Source organism: Erythrolamprus reginae, chromosome 7 (assembly GCF_031021105.1).
Source record: "Erythrolamprus reginae isolate rEryReg1 chromosome 7, rEryReg1.hap1, whole genome shotgun sequence".
Lineage (NCBI taxonomy): Eukaryota > Metazoa > Chordata > Lepidosauria > Squamata > Dipsadidae > Erythrolamprus > Erythrolamprus reginae.
Genome location: NC_091956.1, coordinates 82,679,790 through 82,703,581, shown reverse-complemented (window position 1 = coordinate 82,703,581; position 23,792 = coordinate 82,679,790). Strand labels below are relative to the sequence as shown.

The following is a 23,792-nucleotide window of genomic DNA, read 5'->3' as shown; positions in this document are numbered from 1 at the left end:
CCCAGGGTGATGGATGGACAGATAGAATTGTCCTTGGGAGGCAAAACCCACAGCCACTCCGTCTTATCAGGGTTGAGTTTGAGTCTGTTGACACCCATCCAGACCCCAACAGCCTCCATGCACCGGCACATCATCTTCATACTGATGATACCATTCATGATGTGTATGTATGTCCATTACAGCAGAATAACAGATAAAGAGTTGGGAGGGATCTTGGAGGTCTTCTAGTCCAACCCCTAAGTCAGGCAGGTAAACCCTATACCAGTGATGGCGAACATATGGCACGCGTGCCACAGGTGGCATGTGAGGCATTGCCCTATATCATTTCCATCATGCATATGCGCGCTGGCCACCCAATTTTCGGCCTTGGGGGGAAAGCCATTTTGCACTCCAGAGACTTCACCAAAGCTTCCTTGAAGTCTCAGGAGTGCAAAAAAACAGCACATAATTTACCTGGCCCAATTTACAAATAAGGCTGCTTAGGTATATCTAAAGCACTGGTGTCAAACTCAATCATGTATCATGACTTTTTTTTTGCCTTTGTAGAGCTGAGTTGGGCATGGCCTTCATGTAACACATCTGGCCCACCAGCCGCCAGTTTGATAGGTCTGATCTAGAGAGATAAATAAATCTGATCCTTTAGGTCAGTGGTTCTCGACCTAGGGGTCGGGACCCTTTTGGGGGTCGAACGACCGTTTCACAGGGTCATTGGAAAAGACAAATTTCCCAATGGAGTTAGGAGCTAAAGCTTCTATTCTGGAGCCTTGGAACATATTTTTACAATCCGACTAATCAGGCGTTTACAGGGGGGTGTCCCTTTGACTTTCTTGCCAATCAGCTTAAAGATCTGTTGGGAGAATTGGCGCTAGACTTATGGTTGGGAGTCACTAGAACGTGAGGAACTGTATTAAGGGGTCGCAGCATTAGAAAGGTTGAGAACCACTGCTTTAGGTAACTAGAACACAACCTTTGGATATATAAATGCTCAGTTTCCAGCTTAGGGCTCAGCTGTCTGATCAGTTGATTGTCAATATTGTTATATTGCACTAGATCAAATCTCAGAAACTGACTTTGTTGTATCTTCAAGTGCTTGTACAGTGTTCCCTCGATTTTCGCGGGTTCGAACTTCGCGGAAAGTCCATACCACGGTTTTTCAAAAATATTAATTAAAAAATACTTTGCGGGTTTTTTCCCTGTACCACGGTTTTTCCTGCCCAGTGATGTCATATGTCATTGCAAAACTTTCATCTGCCTTTAATAAATATTTTTTTAAATAAACTTTAATAAATAAACATAGTGAGTAATGATCTAAATGGTTGCTAAGGGAATGGGAAATTGCACTTTAGGGGTTTAAAGTGTTAAGGAAAGGCTTGGAATACTGTTCATAGCCAAAAATAGTGTATTTACTTCCGCATCTCTACTTCGCGGAAATTCGACTTTCGCGGGCGGTCTCAGAACGCATCCCCCGCAAAAATCGAGGGAACACTGTATACAGAAACTTTTATTTATCAATATATTGTCACTTTAATTGTAGTCAGTGGAAGGTTGGAATGCATCATTTTGACTTGGGTTGTGTACATACTTAAGAAATGGACTTTGTTTAATTGGACTTAAATTTGTACAAGATTAATGTTTCAATAATTCATAAGATTTATTTTAGAGAATGGTTAAAGATGTTCCTTGTTTTGACGTAAGATGTGGAAACAGATGGAGATAATGCAAGGTGAAACAGACTGGGTGGGCTTTTTAACAGATGGTTTCACTTAAGGTGTAATATTTAAAAATTACAAGTCTTCACAACATCAATCTGGCCTTCAGGCATTTAAAATAATAATTGAAAATGTTAATTAGACTACTAAACTATCTTTATGGGTAAAATAAATTCACTTTCAGAGGTTCAATCTTACTGAAATTCAAGCATTTTCATAACAATTTAATAACAGTTTAAGAGAGTTCATCAGAATTGCCAAATAAAAGCCACAACTTTCTAAGAAGAGCTGAAATGAGCTTCACAATAGGTTACTTAATGAATATTGTTGGTATAAATTAAATAATTAATATTTATAATTATTCTGTTATTTTGCTACAACAGTGTATAAAATAAGGTGCTTTGCTATAATTCCTTAACTTTGGCTAACAGCTAAATAAGCTTTGGGATTCCCACTTTTGCTATGGCTCTTTGTTTCCCACCATAACATTACAGCTGAATTGAATTAATATTAATCAGTTTTAATTTTTAAACAAGCTTCAAGATGAAAAGAAAATATGTTGTGTGCTTCCCTACATTTTCCATAGGACCATACAAGCTTTCTGTTCTATCCAATTTTTATCAAATGTTTTAATTTTTAAAAAATAGGGAACGGGCATGCTTCAAACTAATAACCTGTAGCATCAGATTTATTTCCAAGCCTGGCGTTGGAAGCAGATGGACTTTTTATAAATTCTTGCTGTTTCTGTAAGATGAATTTAACTTATGTTCTTATTACGAATCTGTACAATACCAAGATAAAAATAAAAGGACACCTGCTTAGCCTGCATGCTATGAGGGAGATTATTTCCTTTTAGGAGCAAATAAATGCTTTTTTTAAACTGATCTACAATCATGGATCCAACAAAAGATCTTTATAGCTTTAGGATTAGAAAAATAAATCTTACTTTGCATTCTATTGCAAAGAACAAGTCATTTCCCTGTTTAAACAAGCACACAGAGTATTTCTTAGTGCTGGAGGCAATCATAAAATTGCAGATAGATTTTTGACAGGTATTGTCCAGGTTGCTTATCTTGGCTTTGAAAGGACATTCCATCTTTTCTAGGTGGGTGGTGAAAAACTTCAGCTTTGAAAACTTTAAGGCAGACTTCAGCTGTTCTTTCTCTTTTAGAAATAATGGTTTGTGTATATAGCAATCTTCTGCCAAAGTAATTTATCACTACGAGCCATGGTCATAGCCTCAGCAGTTCCCAAATAAGTCCTATTAATGCTTTGCAGCTCTTTATTTTTGATATTTTTTATCACTTTGTTAGCTTTGGTTTGGACCAGCCTAATAAATAAAAGCACATCAAAGAAATTAAATATATAGAGTCTAACAGATTTTCAGCTCCATGTTAATAGCGCCCTCTTTCGTTGCAACACAATTTTATAGTTTTTATACATAGGGTCAATCAAATCAAACAGCTAAAGCAGTTTGAAAAATCCTGTTTTAGGTTCATGGTGTCTGTGAATTCATTCTAAAAATCCACAAGGATATTAATTCCTTAATATACTAGGGGCAGGCCAGAAAACTTTGATTGTATGCTACTCCAATATTTAATGAAAAAGACTATAATTCATTAAATTATTGTAATAATTATTAAATTTTGTCCAGTTTTGCTTGCTTTTTGAACTATTTTTTTCCTTTTTTTAGTTTATATTTTAAGGTTTTGAATAAAAGATGAAAATTTACTGAGAAAAAGTAAGCTAGAATAACCAAAAGGTCTGAGGAATAAAGCTGATGTTCAATTTATTTTGATTTTGTATTTAAATCTAGTGACTTATTTCCCCCCCTTCTTCTCTCTCTCTCTCTCTCTCTCTCTCTCTGGCAGTTCACAAAAATGTGTAAGACCAATGGCTTGTCTGAAGATATTATTTGGAATTGCAAAACACTACAAAGAGAAAGAGATGTTGTGCTAAGACTTATGAATAAATGTGAAGAGATCTCAAAAAAACTGACCAAACAAGTAAAAAAAATAACTGGAGATGGAGGTGGTGAATGGAACATTGCGCAACCATCCATCCTAAATCCAAGGTTAGCAAGTTTGCTTATTAATAAACGCAACAATATAAACAGAAAAGAAAGACTGTGATATAGTATGGTGGTTGAGGTTCTAGATTAAGAGCAGAGAAAGTCACATTCTAGTGTAGCGTTTCCTAATCGTTCTGGCTTCACAAATTGGCAATGGTGGGGGGGCTTGTTAGTGTCACGTGTGTGCCTACCGCTTGCACAAATGGAGTTTTGTGTGCTTGTGCGCTCGCTCATTGGCACAGGCTGTTTATAGATAATTGCAGCTGTGTTTAAATGGCTTCCATTAAAATTAAGAGGACTAATTTGTTGTGAGATTTGTACATCGAGACTTGTTACAATTACAGTGGTACCTCTACTTACGAACTTAATTCGTTCTGTGACCAGGTTTTTAAGTAGAAAAGTTTGTAAGAAGAAGCAATTTTTCCCATAGGAATCAATGTAAAAACAAATAATGCGTGCAATTGGGGAAACCACGGGGAGGATGGAGGCCCTGTTTCCTCCCAAGAGATTCCTAGAGAGGCCACTCGGAGGCTTCTCCCTGCCTTTTCCGGTCCTGTTTCCCCCCAGGAGATTCCTAGAGAGGCCTCATGGAGGCTTCTCCCTGCCTTTTCCGGTTACAGTTTCGGAGGCTTGGGTTTGTAAGTGGAAATTGGTTCTCGAGAAGAGGCAAAAAAATCTTGAACACCCGGTTCTTACCTAGAAAAGTTCGTAAGTAGAGGCATTCTTAGGTAGAGGTGCCAGCTGTGTTTAGATGTCTTCCATTAAAATTAAAAAGACTAGTTTGTTGTACAAGCTGTGAGCTTTGTACATCCAGACTTGTTACAATTATTGTAAATGCTTTGAAGCATTTATTTATTTGTTTGTTTGTTTATTTATTTATTGTTTGTTTTGTTTGTTTGTTTGTTTGTTTGTTTATTTATTTATTTATTCATTAGATTTGTATGCCGCCCCTCTCCATAGACTCGGGGCGGCATACAACATATTTACATGTTCTAACTCATCCCCCAACTGTAATATAATGTAGTATTATTTCGCATATAATAGTGGGAGAGTTGACGATCGTGTGATTGTAACACAGAGGGAAGTTTTGATTAAGGGACTTGTGTCTTGCTACATGTTTGCATAATTGTGCAGGTCAGGGGATTTGAATTCACACAACAGTAACTTCTTCTTTTCCTTTTCTATTGTCAGCATGGAACTTAAGCCGTATCAGAAGATCGGTTTAAATTGGCTAGCGCTTTTGCATAAGCACTCTCTGAATGGTATTTTAGCCGATGAAATGGTAAGTTGAAAACACCGTAGCTTTTACTTGCACTGAAATAATTTATAACACGTGTAGCTGACCCAAAGGCACCAATGATTTCCCAAGAATGAGAAAGGACTTAAACAATGCAACACCTGCTTTCAGCCGGACATCAAGCCAAGGCAATATTTAAACAAAGAGTTTTAGATGTTAATGCACAAACTGATATTGAGGCACTTTCTAAGTGCAGGTCACTGAAATGGCTAGCCAAGAACAAAACAGTCTTTCAACTAGAAAAATACCTGACAATGGGTCTGACCCAATACCATAGAGCAGCACTCACTAGAGCAAGATTTGAGCAGTTAGATACTATGGTCAAATATGGACGATTCCACCAAGTACCATATTTTGAGAGAACATGCATTTGCGGTGCACCAGAAATAGAAGACACTGCACATGTGCTACTCAATTGTAAACTATACTCCTCAGTAAGACCTCAGTATTTACAGCCCCTACTTGACAAAATCATACACTGGGACTGTAATAAATAATTATCATATTTTCTTCAGGGTACAAATATATATGTAGTTTCTAGAACCGCTAAGTTTATAGTCAGGGCTGTTCAGATGAGAATACGTTTTATAGAACATATTGGGGTGGCATGCAAAGGAGATGAACTCACTTAAGAATACAGTGATCTCTCGATTAGCGCGGGGGTTACGTTCCAAGACCTCCCGCGCTAATCGATTTCCGCGTTATAGTGGTGCGGAAGTAAAAAACACCATCTACGCATGCGCACCATTTTTTTTCATGGCCGCACATGCGCAGATGGTGGAGTTTGCGTGTGGGCGGCGGGGAAGACCAAGGGAAGGTTCCTTCAGCCGCCCAACTGCTGATCTGCTCCGCAGCGCGGAAGCAGCGAGGAGCCGAAGATGGGGTAAAGGCAAAGGGGAAACCCCATCTTCGGCTCCTCGCTGCTGCCGCGCTGCGGAGCGGATCAGGTGTTGGGCGGCTGAAGGAACCTTCCCTTGGTCTTCCCGCCGCCCAGGCAAAGGGGAAACCCCAAGATCGCTTGCCGCTTGCCGTATTGCAGCTTGGAGCCTTGCTTCGCCTCCTTCGCTGCAATACGGCAAGCGGCAAGCGATCTTGGGGTTTCCCCTTTGCCTGGGCGGCGCTGGGGCCATGCGGAGCCGCTCATCTAGGGGGGCGTGGACCGGCAAGGTGCCCTCCGCTCTCTCTCTTTCTCTCCCTGTTACCGGTGTGGTATAAGAGAGAGAAAGAAAGAGAAAGGAGGGCGACTTGCCAGTCCACGCCCCCCTGGATGAGCGGCCCCGCATGGCCCCAGCGCCGGACTCCGCCGTTGCCTCCGCCCTTGTTCGGCTCTGCAGCTGAGAGGCCACGTCCACCCCCTCCTCGGTGTCCCCGGCACCCAGCGTCCCCACGCCGCCTCCACCTCCCGGTAATGCGCCCGACCTCTGCCTCTCTCTTTCTCTCTCATATACCACGCCGGCAACAGGGAGAGAAAGAGAGAGAGAACTAGCAAGGACTTATTTTTTAATTAATATTTTTTGAAAAACCGCGTTGTAGCGTTTCGCGCTAATCGAGACCGTGCTAATCGAGGGATCACTGTATTTTATATCAGTATCTTAGATATGTTTAATATAATCCTTTGCACGAGTTATATTCTCATGTTTTACTACTCAATTTTAGCATATTATGCTGCATTTTAACTTATTATTCATTCAAATCCCCTCTATTTTAGCCAATTTTATTGTATTTTAACCAGTCACAGTTTTATGACAACCGATGTGGTCCTTTTGCTCGCTTTGATATGGTCGATTGACTAATCAAATAAAGTTGATATTGATATTGATTGACTTAAACATGGGTCTTTTCCAGCCTTAGTCTAACTCCTTAACCATGGCACCACGTTAGCTAATACAATCTTATGCTTCTATGAAAGAGAGAAAGTGACACATCTGAACAGGTTAATGTGAGGATCTGAGACTAAATCATGTGAAGTATGTTGACTGGGGCATTCTAGATAAGTTTTGCAGAAAAAATAATTTGGCTGTCTTGCAACTTCAGAAAGGTGTCACTAATAGAATGAACCATGAGATTTCAAAGTATCAAAAGTTTAAAAAACTTAAGACTAAGTTTTATGGACAAAGAAACAATAGTCGCTAAGAAGGACCTGGCTCTTTCTTATAAGTTTAGACTTATTGCATGAATGAAGAAAAAGTTTAGCAGTTGTACTGTGTAGAGATATTACAAATGATTTGAAGGAGGAAGTATTATGTGTAACATTTTTAAAAAAATGATCATTTACTTCTCAATAGGTTTCTATATTTTAGATTTAATAATAGCATCTTGCTATCAAAATAATTCTATTTTAAATTACTTTTTACTTAGGGTTTAGGAAAAACCATTCAAGCAATTGCCTTTCTGGCATATCTTTATCAAGTAGGTGATGTAGGTCCACATTTGATCGTTGTGCCAGCATCAACAATAGGTATGTGACATCTTGCATCCTTCTGTTGGAAAAAACAGCAAGGGAATTTAAATGTTTAACTTTTTTTTCTTACAAATTTTAAAAACTTGGATTTATTACAGCCAAGGAAAAGCCTCAGAGTTAAGATTGCAATACCACAACAGAACAATGTGCAAAACAGCCATAGGAACATATTATTATTATTGTTGTTGTTGTTATTGTTATTATTATTATTATTTATTAGATTTGTATGCCGCCCCTCTCTGTAGACTCGGGGCGGCTCACAACAATAACAATGTAAGAACAAATCTAATAATTTAAAAAACACTAAAACCCCCATTATTAAAAGCAGACATACACACAAACATACCATGTATAGGCCCGGGGGAGATGTCTCAGTTCCCCCATGCCTGACAGCAGAGATGGGTCTTAAGAACTTTACGAAAGGCAAGGAGGGTGGGGATAGTTCTAATCTCTGGGGGGGAGCTGGTTCCAGAGGGTCGGGGCCGCCACAGAGAAGGCTCTTCTCCTGGGTCCCGCCAAACGACATTGTTTAGTCGACGGGACCCGGAGAAGGCCAACTCTGTGGGACCTAACCGGTCGCTGGGATTCATGCGTCAGAAGGCGGTCCCGGAGGTATTCTGAGGTATTATCACATCTGGTGGTTATGCCCGGAAGCAAGAAAATTTTGGACTAGAATTCAGAACTGGCTGGAAGAAATATTGGAATATAAATTAGAAACAAAACCAGAAATGTATTTATTAGGAATAATCAGAGGTCAACACAGCAAAGAAGACTATTACTTAATAACACACATACTAACATCAGCAAGATTGGCATTCGCACAAAATTGGAAACAAGAAAAGACACCAAATGAAGAGATGGTGATCAAGAAAATGTTAGACTGCGCTAAACTAAGTAAATTAACGTATGAATTACAGGATAAACAAAATAAGAACTACTACAGAGTGGGAGAAACTGTATAACTGGATAGAAAAAAAATACAAGAAAAGCAATTAGTATTAACGAAATATAATGTAAAAAAACCCAGAATTGTAAAATATTAATTATTATGCATATAGATAAGTATAAATGTTTAATATTGTTTGTATGTTTGTCGATATAAAAAACAACAACAACAACAATGTTCTTCAATGTCTATACCCTGATCTTTAAGCTCTTGTCTTGTTTTCAGTTCCCTTGGATGCTCTATTGAATCTTGGTATTTCTTGATTTTATCAATATATTTGTTTGGATATATTTGTGCCTCCATGGGTGATAACCATTCTGGGATTTTTCTATAACGATTATTCTTTATTGTTAGCCATCTTTGTAATAGGGCATCTCTAATTAGGTGTGTCCTAAAATAACTGTGTTGTTTATATTTTTTGCCCCGTAGAAAGTCATGCCACCCTCTTTGGAGAGCATGTCCCTTCAATATTAAAGTTCTTTTATTCTTTAATTCCATCCAGTCCCTAATCCAAATTAATGTTGATGCCTGGTAGTATAACTCCCAATTCGGAAGTCCAAATCCTCCTCTAATTCTGCTATCTTGTAGTGCTTTTAGTTTAATTCTAGATTTCTTCCCTTGCCAGATATAATTTAGTATCAATTTGTTTAAGTCAATGAAAAAATCTTTCCTTAGTTTTACTGGTATTACTTGGAAAAGAAACAATATTCGTGGTGAGATACTCATTTTTATCATTGATATTCTTCCTAAAAAAAAATGTACTTTCCCCCCATTTTCTAGATTTGTGCTATTTTCTGTTTGTACTATTAAGTTATCGTAATTGTCTTCTTTAATTGTCAAACACTTGGGCATTAACCAAATTCCTGGATATTTTTGTTGTTGTTTGACAACCATTATTTTTTTCAATTCAATTTCCTGTTTTTCATGAGGTTTTTTGTTAATGCCTTTGTTTTTTATTTATTTATTTATTTATTTATTTATTTATTTATTTATTTATTTATTTATTTAAATTTGTATGCCGCCCCTCTCCGCAGGCTCGGGGCGGCTCACAACAAAGTGAAAAACAATTTATAACAAATCTAAATTTCTACTAAAAACATTTTAAAAACCCAATTTTCTAAACACATATATATATTTGGTATATTAACTTATATATTTGGTATATTAACTTAAGTCCTGTTTGTATTGGTTGCTCTAATCAAACGACAAGAGAATAAATATTGTAAGAAAGAGGGAAATAAATAAAAGGGAAATAAAAAAATAAGGTAGAAATAATGTACACTATTATATGAGATATACATATAGAATATATAATTGAAATGAAAAAGTGAAGAGGAAACAATTGTAAAACTTAAAATATTTAGCGATGCACATTTTTTGTAAAGAAGGATACTATAAATTTCTGTGGTTTTTAACTTTAAAAATGTTCAATAAAATTATTTTTTTAAAAAACAATTTCATGTATTTTTTTTTAACAATAGATAACTGGATAAGGGAAATTAACCTGTGGTGTCCAGAGCTCCAGATTTTATTTTATTATGGTAAGAAATTGTGTTTCAAAGTACTAGCATCTATAGCCAAAATATAGTTATATGTTTTTATGGTATAATGTAGCAAACTGAACTTGTGAATTGCAATCAAATTCATAAGTATAATTTAATAAATTACCTGGAATTACTGAAAAGTAACTCATTTTGCATTTTTGCTTAGGATCTCAAGAAGACAGGAGGCACGCCAGAATGGATATCCATAATAAAGTTGCAGATTTCAATGTGATCGTGACAACGTAAGTAGAAATCCGTTTAAAATGTAATTATAATCTAACAAAGTACTGTACTTATTTTTAAGTGTTTCACTTGAACATGAAATAATAATAATAATAATAATAATAATAATAATAATAATTTCAAAAGGAGATGTACAACTTCACATACAGTATATTTCAGACCTTTTCTAAAATCCAGATTTGATTTGCACAAATAAAAATATATTAATGCTCAATAATTTGAGGAGCGAGTGTATGTTTTTTGTTTTCTCGTATTAGTATTAGTATTACTCATTGCACGCAGAAAGAAAATGTGTTTGGAATGATAACTACAGTGAAAGAAAACACTGCTTTTGTAACAGGCAATGAATAAATCTATTACACGAATTTTGTGTGACCTTTCTACTGTGTCAGCATATTTGGAGAAAACAATTATTTCCAACTTTCTCCCCAAAAAAGATGTAGAAAAATATAATTCAGTCAGCTATAAGTCATAATAATGGATTATTTGTAGGACTGAATAATTATCAGTACACAATTTATTTTTAATTGGAATACAGTGTTCCCTCGATTTTCGCGAGTTCGAACTTCGCAAAAAGTATACCACGGTTTTTCAAAAATATTAATTAAAAAATACTTCACATTTCCCCCCCTATACCACGGTTTTTCCCGCCCGATGATGTCATATGTCATCGCCAAACTTTTGTCCGCCTTTAATAAATATTTTTTTAATAAACTTTAATAAATAACCCTGGTAAATAATAATCTAAATGGTTGCTAAGGGAATGGGAAATTTAGGGATTTAAAGTGTTAAGGGAAGGCTTGTGATACTCTTCATAACCAAAAACAGTGTACTTACTTCCGCATCTCTACTTCGCGGAAATTCGACTTTCGGGGGCGGTCTCGGAACGCATCCCCCGCGAAAATCGAGGGAACACTGTAAATACATTTTTTTCAATCAATCGTTATTCCCATTGATTGTGGGGAGAAACAAATGAATAAATTCTTGTAAATAACAGATATAGCATAACCCAAGATGGATTACTGGTTATACTTTCCCAATACAATATTATCTTTAGAGATTTTATTGTATATGTTGAATATACTGTGAGTAATCTTAGTGAACTTAGTAGTAATCTTAGTAGTGATCCAAGTGGAACTAGCAACTCAGTCCTTAAACAACGTATTTGCTAAGTGAAAAATCACATGACCATCGCTGTACTTATGATTTTACACCAAACAATGCATACTAACTAACTTTTAAACAAGAAACATGCATTATTATCAGAACCAACTTAATGAATGCTAGATTTTTGTGTGCTGTGTGTTTAAAACATATTTTTGTTGATAAGTGAAAAGGAAGGGGGACTAGTATAAATCTATTTCAGGTTTTTTATGCTAGATATGTATATGCATGTTTGTAAAGCAACGTATGATCACAATTTGTTCTTTTGATAGGTATAACTCTGCAATTAGTAGTGCAGAAGATCGTAGCCTGTTTCGCAAGATGAAACTTAATTATGCAATTTTTGATGAAGGTCATATGCTAAAAAATATGAGTTCTGTACGCTATCAGTATCTGATGACAATTAACGTAAGGCCCTGACTGTTTCTTTATTCTTGGTTCTTTTTATCAGTTATGAATTTACATGGTCGAGGTTTATTAAATGTTACATCACGAATAAAATTCTTCAATACATAGTCTGTTTCTCATTTTGCAACATTAGATTGCTGTTCTGTAAAGAGCTATCTAGCTGAATTCTGTAAATATACAATAAGCCTTAAGTCTAAATATAGAAGGTATATAAAGCCATATGTGGCACAACCCTTGCATGGCCATCTCTTATCTCTTCCTATCTCGGGGTTGTATAGACTTGACAAACCCATTTTTTAAATAATGCCACCTAACAATGCCACCTAAGAGACAAAAAGATATTGACAAAATTGAACAGGTCCAAAGACAGGCTACAAGAATGGTAGAAGGTCTTAAGCATAAAACGTATCAGGAAAGACTTCATGAACTCAATCTGTATAGTCTGGAGAACAGAAGGAAAAGGGGGGACATGATCGAAACATTTAAATAGGTTAAAGGGTTAAATAAGGTCCAGGAGGGAAGTGTTTTTAATAGGAAAGTGAACACAAGAACAAGGGGACACAATCTGAAGTTAGTTGGGGGAAAGATCTGAAGCAACATGAGAAAATATTATTTTACTGAAAGAGTAGTAGATCCTTGGAACAAACTTCCAGCAGACGTGGTAGATAAATCCACAGTAAATGAATTTAAACATGCCTGGGATAAACATATATCCATCCTAAGAGAAAATACAGAAAATAGTATAAGGGCAGACTAGATGGACCATGAGGTCTTTTTCTGCCGTCAGACTTCTATGTTTCTATGTGCACAGGCTGAAAATGAATGGTGTGCGTGCGCAAACACATGCATGCACGAACATGGGTGCAGACATGCACAAATGTGCCCGTGTGAGGACATGCACATAGACATGGGTGCATGCGCAACAGAGACCATCATTGGTAGGACGGCGAAGGTGAGATCTTTTTCTTTCATGAGCTTCTGTTTCGTCATTTGCAGGGAAACGGAAGCTCAGGAAAGAAATGCGATGGAGATCTCACCTGGGACGACGGCGCATATGCTAGGAGAAAGGGCTCTGCTTTTTTAAAAAATATTATTTTTATTGATTTTATAGTATAGAACATACACACAACATATAACAATGTGCTCAGTGATTTAGTGCCCGCCACCAGACAACATTCATAGCCCTCCACCAAAATGGGGGCATATTTTGTTTATTTATTTATTTATTTATTTATTTAATTTATTTAATTATTTATTTATTTAATTTATTGGATTTATTGGATTTATTGGATTTGTATGCCGCCCCTCTCTGGAGACTCCGGGCGGCTAACAGCAACAATAAAGCAGTGTACACTAGTAGTCTGATGCTAGAAACAATTAAAAACCCATTAATATAAAAAACCAAACATACATACATACATACCAGGCATAGAATTGTAAAGGCCTAGGGGGAAGAGGGTCTCAATATACCATTTTAACTCAAGAACAATGCATTTATTTGCATATTATAAAGTAATCCCAATTTATTCGTTGTAGCTTGGTCTCGAATTCTACTGACCATATATCCTCTTAACTTGTCCCATCAGTTCCCGCAGATCAGTTTCATTGGCCGAATTCATCCTCTTATCCATAATCTCAAATTGAATATGATCCACCGTATACCGATACCAGTTTTGTATTGTCCATTTTGTCGCATCCTTCCAGCCTAAGACTATTACCGCCTGAGCGCTTTCTATCACTGCTTCTTTTATTTCTCTAAATTCTCCCATATCGTTCCTTTTAACTAATACCTGCTTGCCATCTCTGGCACACATGTCATAAGTTCGCCATCGCAGGAATAAGCCCTTCCAGTACTGTGCCTGTTTTACCACCCTCCGCTGTCGTGTATTGAATATTATTTTTTATTTTCTTGGTGTTCCTGCACTGTTTTTTCTTTTGTACGTGTTGCAGAGCTATAAATTATGAGTGAGGCGGCTTTTTAAAAAATTAGCCCTCTTGCATACTGTTGTGATTAACTGCAGAGATTTTCATTGTATTGTTTGACTTCAGTGACATTTAAGGCTGTTATTTGCAACTTCCTCATCATTTTAAATATTGTAAGCCATTTTTAAAATGTGTAGCTATGAGAGTATTACAATTCTCAACAGTGAGTTGAACCTCGTTATGCAATGTTTTGGCAAAATGTTGGCGATTTAATGTTTCACCTTCTAATCGCTGCTTATTTGTTTTGATCCAAACAGGCAAAAAGTCGTTTGCTGCTAACAGGGACTCCTGTTCAAAATAATCTTTTAGAACTTATGTCCCTATTGAATTTTGTAATGCCACATATGTTTAGCAGTAGCACCAGTGAAATTCGAAGGATATTTTCTTCTAAAACAGTAAGTTGTAGTTTGTATGTGTTTTTATTGTTTTGAAACCGAGATAATATATGCCTCGAGTCTACGGAGAGGGGCGGCATACAAATCTAATAAATAAATAAGTATTGTTAATTCTGCATTGTCAATTTAAATGTAATTTTAAAGCATAGTTCAGAAAAATCATCTTGCAATCTTCAAATTTGCAACCATAGATCTTATTCTATGGTATACATTTTAGTAATTGTCATAACCACAATGTAGCTGGGCATGGACATACTATGATTTAACAGTGGTTTGTTTAATAAATTGGGTTTTCAAACATTGCATTAAACTAAAACAGGACACACTATTGCTTAGCCCTTCATGGCATCAGACCAGAATATCTCCGGGACCGCCTTCTGTCGCACGAATCCCAGCGACTGGTTAGGTCCCACAGAGTTGGCCTTCTCCGGGTCCCGTTGACTAAGCAATGTCGTTTGGCGGGACCCAGGAGAAGAGCCTTCTCTGTGGTGGCCCCGACCCTTTGGAACCAGCTCCCCCCAGAGATCAGGATTGCCCCCACCCTCCTTGCCTTTCGCAAGCTCCTTAAAACCCACCTCTGTCATCAGGCAGGGGGGAATTGAAATTTCTCTTCCCCCTAGGCTTATAGAATTTATACATGGTATGCTTGTATGTATGAGTGGTTTTTTAAATTGGGGTTTTTCAAAAAATTGTTTTTAATATTAGATTTGTTTACATTGCCTTTTTATATTGTTGTTAGCCGCCCCGAGTCTTCGGAGAGGGGTGGCATACAAATCTAATAAATAATAATAATAATAATAATAATAATAATAATAATAATAATAATAACAACCAAGCTTTATTCTGAATCAAGATATTCGTTTTAAGGACAAATACATATGATTTCTGTTCATGTTAAAATAACCTTTCATTGACCGTATGAAATGCTCTTTATGTTTTTGATTTTTTTATTATTAGAAAGCATCTGAGGAGCATAGCATTTATGAAAAGGAGAGAATTACACATGCAAAGCAGATAATAAAACCTTTCATCTTGAGAAGAGTAAAAGAAGAGGTATGCCTTCATTCAGAGGTGGTATGCACTTACTTTCTCTCCTGGTTTGCAAACATGAGCGCGCATATGAGGATTTCCACGCAAGCACTTCGATCACACATGTGACTTTCACCCATGCACACAGGTTCAAAATGTGCCTAAATAGGACGGCTTTTCGCTTTTATTCAGCTGTGGCAAATAATTATTTGATATCAGATTACCATAAATAAGTGGAACTTCCAGGTTTCTATCGGTGAATCTAGGTTTGTCATCCTAATACATAGAATTTCGGTTTTGGTCTTCCAGGTGCTGCAGCAACTACCTCCCAAAAAAGAGATTGTTGAGCAGTGCGAGATGTCCGAGAAACAGGAAAAACTATACCAAGACCTTTTTAACTGCCTTAAAAAATCTATTGATGGTCAAGGTAAGAATGCCTTGTGCACCAGTTGCGACCCTACTTGGACCGGGAGTCACTGCTCACAGTCACTCATGCCCTCATCACCTCGAGGCTCAACTACTGTAACGCTCTCTACATGGGGCTACCTTTGAAAAATGTCCGGAAACTTCAGATCGTGCAGAATGCAGCTGCGAGAGCAATCATGGGCTTCCCCAAATATGCTCATGTCACACCAACACTCCGCAGTCTGCATTGGTTGCCGATCAGTTTCCGGTCACAATTCAGTGTTGGTTATGACCTATAAAGCCCTTCATGGCACCGGACCAGATTACCTCAAGGACCGCCTTCTGCTGCACGAATCCCAGCGACCAGTTAGGTCCCACAGAGTGGGCCTTCTCCAGGTCCCATCAACAAAGCAATGTCGCCTGGCGGGACCCAGGGGAAGAGCCTTCTCTGTGGCGGCCCCGGCCCTTTGGAACCAACTCCCCCCAGATATTAGAACTACCCCCACCCTTCTTGCCTTTCGTAAGCTGCTTAAAACCCACCTCTGCCGCCAGGCATGGGGGAATTGAGATCCTCTTTCCCCCTAGGCCTTTACAATTCTATGCATGGTATGTATGTATGTATGTTTGGTTTTTATATGAATGGATTTTTAATCATTTCTAATATCAGATTACTATTGTACACTGTTTTATTGTCGCTGTTAGCCGCCCCGAGTCTCCGGAGAGGGGCGGCATACAAATCCAATAAATAAATAAATATTAATACTTCTCCAGAATTTTTATTTTGCATGAGGGAGCGGAAACACTGAGCTCTACTGTTATTTTGGTTCTATCTGTTAAAAAAAAATTTTTTTTTTTTAAATTCACATGTAGATATGTTTTCCTGATACCTGTTTCTCTTCCTAGAAAAAAGTTCTGAAATGCGTAATGTTATGATGCAACTAAGAAAAATGGCCAACCATCCTCTCCTACACCGCCAGTATTTTACCTCTGAAAAACTTAGAATCATGTCAAAACTCATGCTCAAGGTAAGAAATAGAAGCATTTAGATTTGTCACAAGGTGCATTTGCCCCAGAAATGGGTGATATAGTACGTAAGTACCGCATTGTTCGGAATATAAGATGCTCCGGACTATAAGACACACCTACCTTTTTGGGGAAGGAAAATAAGATATACGCTAGTGCATGGATATGGGAAATGATATGAAATTTTACCAGTTTTGAACTGTTTTAAGTTTTTTAAGCTTTCCTGGAGCCCGGGAAGAGTGAAAATGCCTTTCCCCGCCCCACTGGAGGCTGAAAAAGCCCTCACAAAGCCTCTGCGCGAGCCAAAAATCAGCTGTCTGGCATGCATGTGCACACTGGAACTGAGCTAGGGCAACTGCTCGCATGCTGGGCAAATATGGCTCCACATGCCATAGGTTCACCGTCATGTTTCTAGAACATAGGCATGGCTAAGGAAAGGGCATATTTTCTGAGTCCTACTAGATGACAATCTCTAGTAGTTGGGACCAAAGCATGTCTTTTCTAATGGAGAAGGTGATCCCTCAAATTATTATTATTATTATTATTATTATTATTATTATTATTATTATTATTATTTATTGGATTTGTATGCCACCCTTCTCCATAGGCGGCTAACAATGATAAAAAACAACATGTAACAATCCAATTTAATAAAACAACTAAAAACCCTTATTATAAAAACCAAACATACACACAAACATACCATGCATAACTTGTAATGGCCTAGGGGAAGGAATATCCTAACTCCCCCATGCCTGGCGACAAAGGTGTGTCTTGAGTAATTTGCGAAAGACAAGGAGGGTGGGGGCCGTTCTAATCTCTGGGGGGAGTTGATTCCCGAGGGCCGGGGCCACCACAGAGAAGGCTCTTCCCCCGGGGCCCGCCAAACGACATTGTTTGGTCGACGGGACCCGGAGAAGGCCAACTCTGTACGACCTTATCAGCCGCTGGGATTCGTGCGGTAGAAGGCGGTTCCGGATGTATTCTGGCCCAATGCCATGTAGGGCTTTAAAGGTCATGACCAACACTTTGAATTGTGACCGGAAACCGATCGGCAGCCAGTGCAGGCTGCAGAGTGTTGCAGAAACATTATTATTATTATTATTATTATTATTATTATTATTATTATTATTATTATTATTTAATAGATTTGTATGGCACCCCTCTCTGAAGACTTGCACTGATAATATTGCCTAGTTTGGGTAATAAAATGGCTTCAAGAAAACAATCAAGCTTAGAGAGCACCAGAGTCTTCTCAAAATAGAGGGACTGTGGGACAAAATAAATTACAGGACAGTAGGTGTGTTTTGCATGTTCATGCTGTTCATTTGCAAATAACTAAGCTTTGTTGTTGTTTTAGGAGCCTACACACTGTGAAGCAAATCCTGATCTTATTTTTGAAGATATGTCTGTGATGACTGATTATGAACTGCATTTGCTTTGTAAACAATATGCAAATATTCATGACTTCAAACTTGAAATGGATCTCATTTTGGATTCTGGAAAATTTAGGACACTTGCAAGCATTTTATCGGAGTTTAAAGAAAAGGTACACCCTTCATTCCAATCCTTTTTTATATATATACTAATCTTTAGAAATAAATGAGCTGCTTTCAACTATAAGCTGACAAAAACTCATTTTAGAAAATAATAGCCTGTTTGGTTAAAATGTAGAAAGCCCTCTTCTCTGCAAATTCCTCACCTTTGGACATTCTTTGAAAACAAGGCTAAAAGGTCAGCAGTAGGATTATGAACTCACCTGACCTCTCAATACCTGTAACTATAGCTAAAAATTCTGCCTGCTCACAATTTACCCCAAGCTAGTGTAAGGTGCATAGGGACAGAGACCTCAAATGTTTGGGTGAAAAATTTGTTTATTTGTTTGTTTGTTTGTTTATTCATTTATTCATTTTATTTATTGGATTTGTATGCCGCCCCTCTCCGTAGACTCGGGGTGGCTAACAACAATGATAAAAACAACATGTAACAATCCAATATAATACTAAAACAACTAAAAAAACCCCTTATTATAAAAACCAAACATACATACAGACATACCATGCGTAAATTGTAAAGGCCTAGGGGGAAAGAATATCTCAGTTCCCCCATGCCTGACGGCAGAGGTGGGTTTTAAGAAGCTTACGAAAGGCGAGGAGGGTGGGGGCAATTCTAATCTCTGGGGGGGAGTTGGTTCCAAAGGGCCGGGGCCGCCACAGAGAAGGCTCTTCCCCTGGGTCCCGCCAAATGTCATTGTTTAGTTGACAGGACCCAGAGAAGGCCTACTCTGTGGGACCTAACTGGTCGCTGGGATTCGTGCAGCGGAAGGCGGTCCCTTCTGTATATTGGGGGGTGAGAGAAAGGGGGTAAATGCAATGAACACCTAAATGAATTTTATTCTACACTTTATAACAGAATAGGCTTTAACTAGATCAGAAAGGCGAGAGCAAGATTGTTTGGTGACAGCTAATTGTTGGTTATAGAACTGATGGCCAAAAAGAAGTGACATTCAGGCTCAGAAATCTAGTTTTTTAATCTTTAAGAACCTTTTTAGACAATACATAAATATTGCTTTTAGTGGCCAAGGTTAGGGTAGTAACACAAACCCTTAAACCAACTGGATTATTTTTGAAGCTGTTTTGAAGTGATTTAAAAAGTGGAGATGAAGGCAGTGTAATTTCAGAAAATAATAATAGCAATAGCACATACCGCTTCATAGTGCTTTACAGCCAGTGATGGGCTACCAAAATTTCTACTACCACACTGTGGGCGTGCCTTATGCATTTTGTTTCAACAATCAAATCTCACACTACTCACAAGAGCCTACAAAACTTTTGCCAGACCCATCCTAGACTACTGCTCATCTGTCTGGAACCCATACCACATCTCAGACATCAACACCCTAGAAAATGTCCAAAGATATTTCACCAGAAGAGCCCTTCACTCCTCCACTCGAAACAGAATATCCTACGAAAATAGACTAACAATCCTGGGCCTAGAAAGCCTAGAACTACGGCGCCTAAAACACGATTTGAGTATTGCCCACAACATCATATGCTGCAACGTCCTACCGGTCAATGACTACTTCAGCTTCAACCACAACAACACAAGAGCACGCAACAGATTCAAACTTAATACGAACCGCTCCAAACTTGACTGTAAAAAATATGATTTCAACAATCGAGTTATTGAAGCGTGGAACTCATTACCGGACTCAATTGTGTCAACCCCTAACCCCCAACACTTCTCCCTTAGACTCTCCACGATTGACCTCTCCAGGTTCCTAAGAGGCCAGTAAGGGGTGAACATAAGTGCACTGGTGTGCCTTTCGTCCCCTGTCCAATTGTCTTTCCTTTCTCTCACTTATCATATATATTTTCTTTCTTTCATATATCCTCTCCTCTAAGTTCACTTTTACCCTTATGCATATTACTACATGTCTATTTTTCTTCCTATGTATTTGTGTATTGGACAAATGAATAAATAAATAAATAAACATCTTTCAGTGCAAATTGGGTGCTCTGGGTTGGAGCTCCAAATTTTGCTACCGGTACTGCGTATCTGACCGTATCCGTAGGATCCCATCACTGTTTACAACCCTCTTTAAGCGGTTTACAGAGTCAGCATATCGCCCCCAACAATCTGGGGGCATTTTACTGACCTTCGGAAGGATGGAAGGTTGAGTCAACCTTGAGCTGGTCTGAATCAAACTAGAATTAATCAATTCTATTCAATTCTGAAATAAGGGATTTTTGAGTCGGTGGGTTCGCTCCGAGGGCCGTGCGCAGGACATGTGCTTCACTTTCTGATGGAAGCAGGAGCTTTTTTCTTAAATTAACTGTATCCCTTCATCCATTAGGGTGACAGAGTTGTCTTGTTTAGCCAATTTACCATGATGCTGGACATCTTGGAAGTTCTCCTAAAACACGAGCAACATCGCTATCTTAGACTGGATGGAAAGACACAGATCTCCGATAGGTAAGAGCGTATCTGCTAGATGAGATGTTCTCTATATATGCTTTGACCGCTATGCTCAACAAACGAACAGGTACGTATGCCAGCTTTTATCATATGACCAACCAATAAGAGATTCGTTGTTTGAAAAGAAACTTGGGGTTCTAATAAATGCTTTGTTGTTTCTTCTTTCTTTCCGGATAGGATACATTTGATAGATGAATTCAATTCAGATATGGGTATTTTTATTTTCTTGCTTTCAACTAAAGCTGGGGGCCTTGGGATTAATTTGACTTCGGCCAACGTGGTCATTCTCCATGATATTGACTGCAACCCTTACAATGACAAACAGGCTGAAGACAGATGCCATAGAGTTGGACAGACAAGGTATGGATTCATTCATTCATTCATTCACTCACTCACTCATTCAATTTTTTTTATGCCACTCTTCTCCTTAGACTCAGGGCGGCTTACAACATGTTAGCAATAGCACTTTTTAACAGAGCCAGCCTATGGCCCCCACAAACCGGGTCCTCATTTTACGCACCTCGGAAGGATGGAAGGCTAAGTCGACCTTGAGCCGGTGATGAGATTTGAACCGCTGACCTGCAGATCTAGCAGTCAGCATTAGTGGCCTGTAGTACTGTACTCTACCCACTGCGCCACCGCAGCTCGGGTTGATAAGAAAACTTGCCCAATTTTATAAAGTGCTGATATTATTATGATTAATTTGGTGTGTTGGCGTGAATACTTTGATGGGACATAAAACATTAAATTTGGTTCATTTGTTCTTTTTAAAGCCTAAATAGTCTTAGACAACTAGTCTAGTCTCAGACCATTATAAGAATTATCTGTCCCTACATCCATCTTCACACCGTTGCCTAGCAACACTTATCTTGCCTATATAAGCTAAAATTGTTTTTATATTTCTAGTGTCAGCCATTAGAAATGTTTTCTAGTGTTTTTTTAAAAATTGTTATTCTTTTATTGCTTGAGACCTCTATAGTTTCACTACATTGAAATTATAGAATTAGCCGCAGCACAAGAACAGATACAAAGGCAGGATTAAAATAACTCCCTTTTTTGGTAAAATGTTTTTAGCAATTTGTATATGAAAATAGGAATCATCAATGTTAAAGTTGTTTTGTAATTTTTGTCTGATGCATTGCATGTATGATATATGCTCATGACATATGTAACTGCATGTACATATATAGTTGCTGTCACTTTATATGTTTCTGCATGAGTAAAGTTAATTTATTTATTTATTTATTCAATTTTTATGCCGCCCTTCTCCTTAGACTCAGGGCGGCTTACAACATGTTAGCAATAGCACTTTTTTAACAGCTAATTACTAAATACATTGCTAAAAATAAACAAGCTTCATTTTCTATAAAATTATGCCAGGTGGGAAATAATTTACTTGTAATAAACTACAAATACTGTTTAATATGAACTCAATCTGTATAGTGTGGAGGACAGAAGGAAAAGGGGGGACATGATCGAAACATTTAAATATGTTAAAGGGTTGAATAAGTTTCAGGAGGGAAGTGTTTTTAATAGGAAAGTGAACACAAGAAGAAGGGGACACAATCTGAAGTTAGTTGGGGGAAAGATCAAAAGCAACGTGAGAAAATATTATTTTACTGAAAGAGTAGTAGATCCTTGGAACAAACATCCAGCAGACGTGGTTGGTAAATCCGCAGTAACTGAATTTAAACATGCCTGGGATAAACATAGATCCATCCTAAGATAAAAATACAGGAAATAGTATAAGGGCAGACTAGATGGACCATGAGGTCTTTTTCTGCTGTCAGTCTTCTATGTTTCTATGTAACATAATTATTACAAAATGTTTGATGTGGTTTGATTTTATTTTGTTTAGAGAAGTGCAGGTCATTAGGCTTATAAGTAAAGGGACCATAGAAGAATCCATGCTCAAAATCAGTCAGCAGAAGTTAAAATTAGAGCAAGATATGACAGCAACAGAAACAGGTGAGTTCTTGCAGAATACTTTTTGGTAGGCTAAAAAGATAGAGGCCACAAGTGTGTGAGGTAGACAAAAGTCATTGTAAAAGAAATATAAAAATAAAAATCATGTCATCAAATCTACTGTTGCTTTTGTAGAAAAAATAAATTCAAGTTCATATGTTCAAGAAAAACTTAATTATTTTTCAGTACAAACCACTGTATAATAGCTATTAAAATCTTATACCTGGTGAAATCCCAGTATGCTTCTCCTACTTAGGTAGGTGCTTTTCAAAAAAAGTACCCTGAGAAATGTCCCTGAATCAAACAATATAGCATATGATTATTTAGAATAAATATAAAACCTTGTGAAAATGATCTTAAGATCAGCCCAATCTATGTTGCATTATATATTAAGAATCTAGAGTCCTAAATTGAATAGATAAAGGTAATCCAGGATGTATATTAATTCTTTTAAAAGGAAGACATTTAGGGACCACATGCCCTGGGAAGCTAGAATATAGCATTTGCTGCTGTTGTTTTTTATGTGTTTTTATTATTATTATTATTATTATTATTATTATTATTATTATTATTATGTCAGTACAACACAGCAAACGAGATCACTATGCTGGATTTCGTATTTCATCACCAGTCGGGCGCTTCCTAGGACTGCGTGATGTAGCGGCGAATTAAGCGGCCTTTTGGAATTGACAGATGGAGATTTTGCCAATTCCAATGGTTTTCAAATGTCCGCTGAGATCCTTTGGCACTGCGCCCAGCGTGCCAAGTACCACTGGGACCACTTTCACGGGCTTATGCCAGAGTCGTTGCAGCTCGATTTTTAGATCTTCGTATTTCACTAATTTCTCTAGGAAATACGAAGATCTAAAATTTTTTATTATTATTATTATTATTATTATTATTATTATTATTATTATTATTATTAATTAGATTTGTATGCCACCCCTCTCCGTAGACTCGGGGTGGCTCACAACAGTGATAAAAACAATACATGGTAACAAATCTAATAATTAAAATCTAAAATACCAGGGGTGTCAAACTCGATTTCATTGAGTGCTGCATCAGGGTTATGTTTGACCTCCGGGAGCCAGGGGTTAAGGTGGGCAGTTCAGTGTCATTTCCAGAGGCTCCATTCCTAGCTGCAATGGCTTCCCCAAGCTCAATTGTCGCT

At 37.7% G+C, this 23,792-nt stretch overlaps 1 protein-coding gene across 1 annotated transcript in view; it reads left to right on the top strand.

Annotated features, from left to right (window-relative positions):
• The window catches only part of SMARCAD1 (SNF2 related chromatin remodeling ATPase with DExD box 1), a 52,567-nt gene that overhangs the window by 26,842 nt on the left and 1,933 nt on the right, over positions 1-23,792 (top strand). The window contains exons 10-23 of the mRNA XM_070758005.1: positions 3,581-3,783; positions 4,972-5,062; positions 7,436-7,535; positions 9,966-10,025; positions 10,195-10,270; positions 11,708-11,843; positions 14,084-14,221; positions 15,179-15,274; positions 15,560-15,677; positions 16,559-16,680; positions 18,039-18,227; positions 20,535-20,653; positions 20,834-21,016; positions 22,515-22,624. Of these exons, the coding sequence (XP_070614106.1) occupies positions 3,581-3,783; positions 4,972-5,062; positions 7,436-7,535; positions 9,966-10,025; positions 10,195-10,270; positions 11,708-11,843; positions 14,084-14,221; positions 15,179-15,274; positions 15,560-15,677; positions 16,559-16,680; positions 18,039-18,227; positions 20,535-20,653; positions 20,834-21,016; positions 22,515-22,624 (1,741 nt within the window). The remainder of the gene's footprint in view (positions 1-3,580; positions 3,784-4,971; positions 5,063-7,435; positions 7,536-9,965; positions 10,026-10,194; positions 10,271-11,707; positions 11,844-14,083; positions 14,222-15,178; positions 15,275-15,559; positions 15,678-16,558; positions 16,681-18,038; positions 18,228-20,534; positions 20,654-20,833; positions 21,017-22,514; positions 22,625-23,792) is intronic.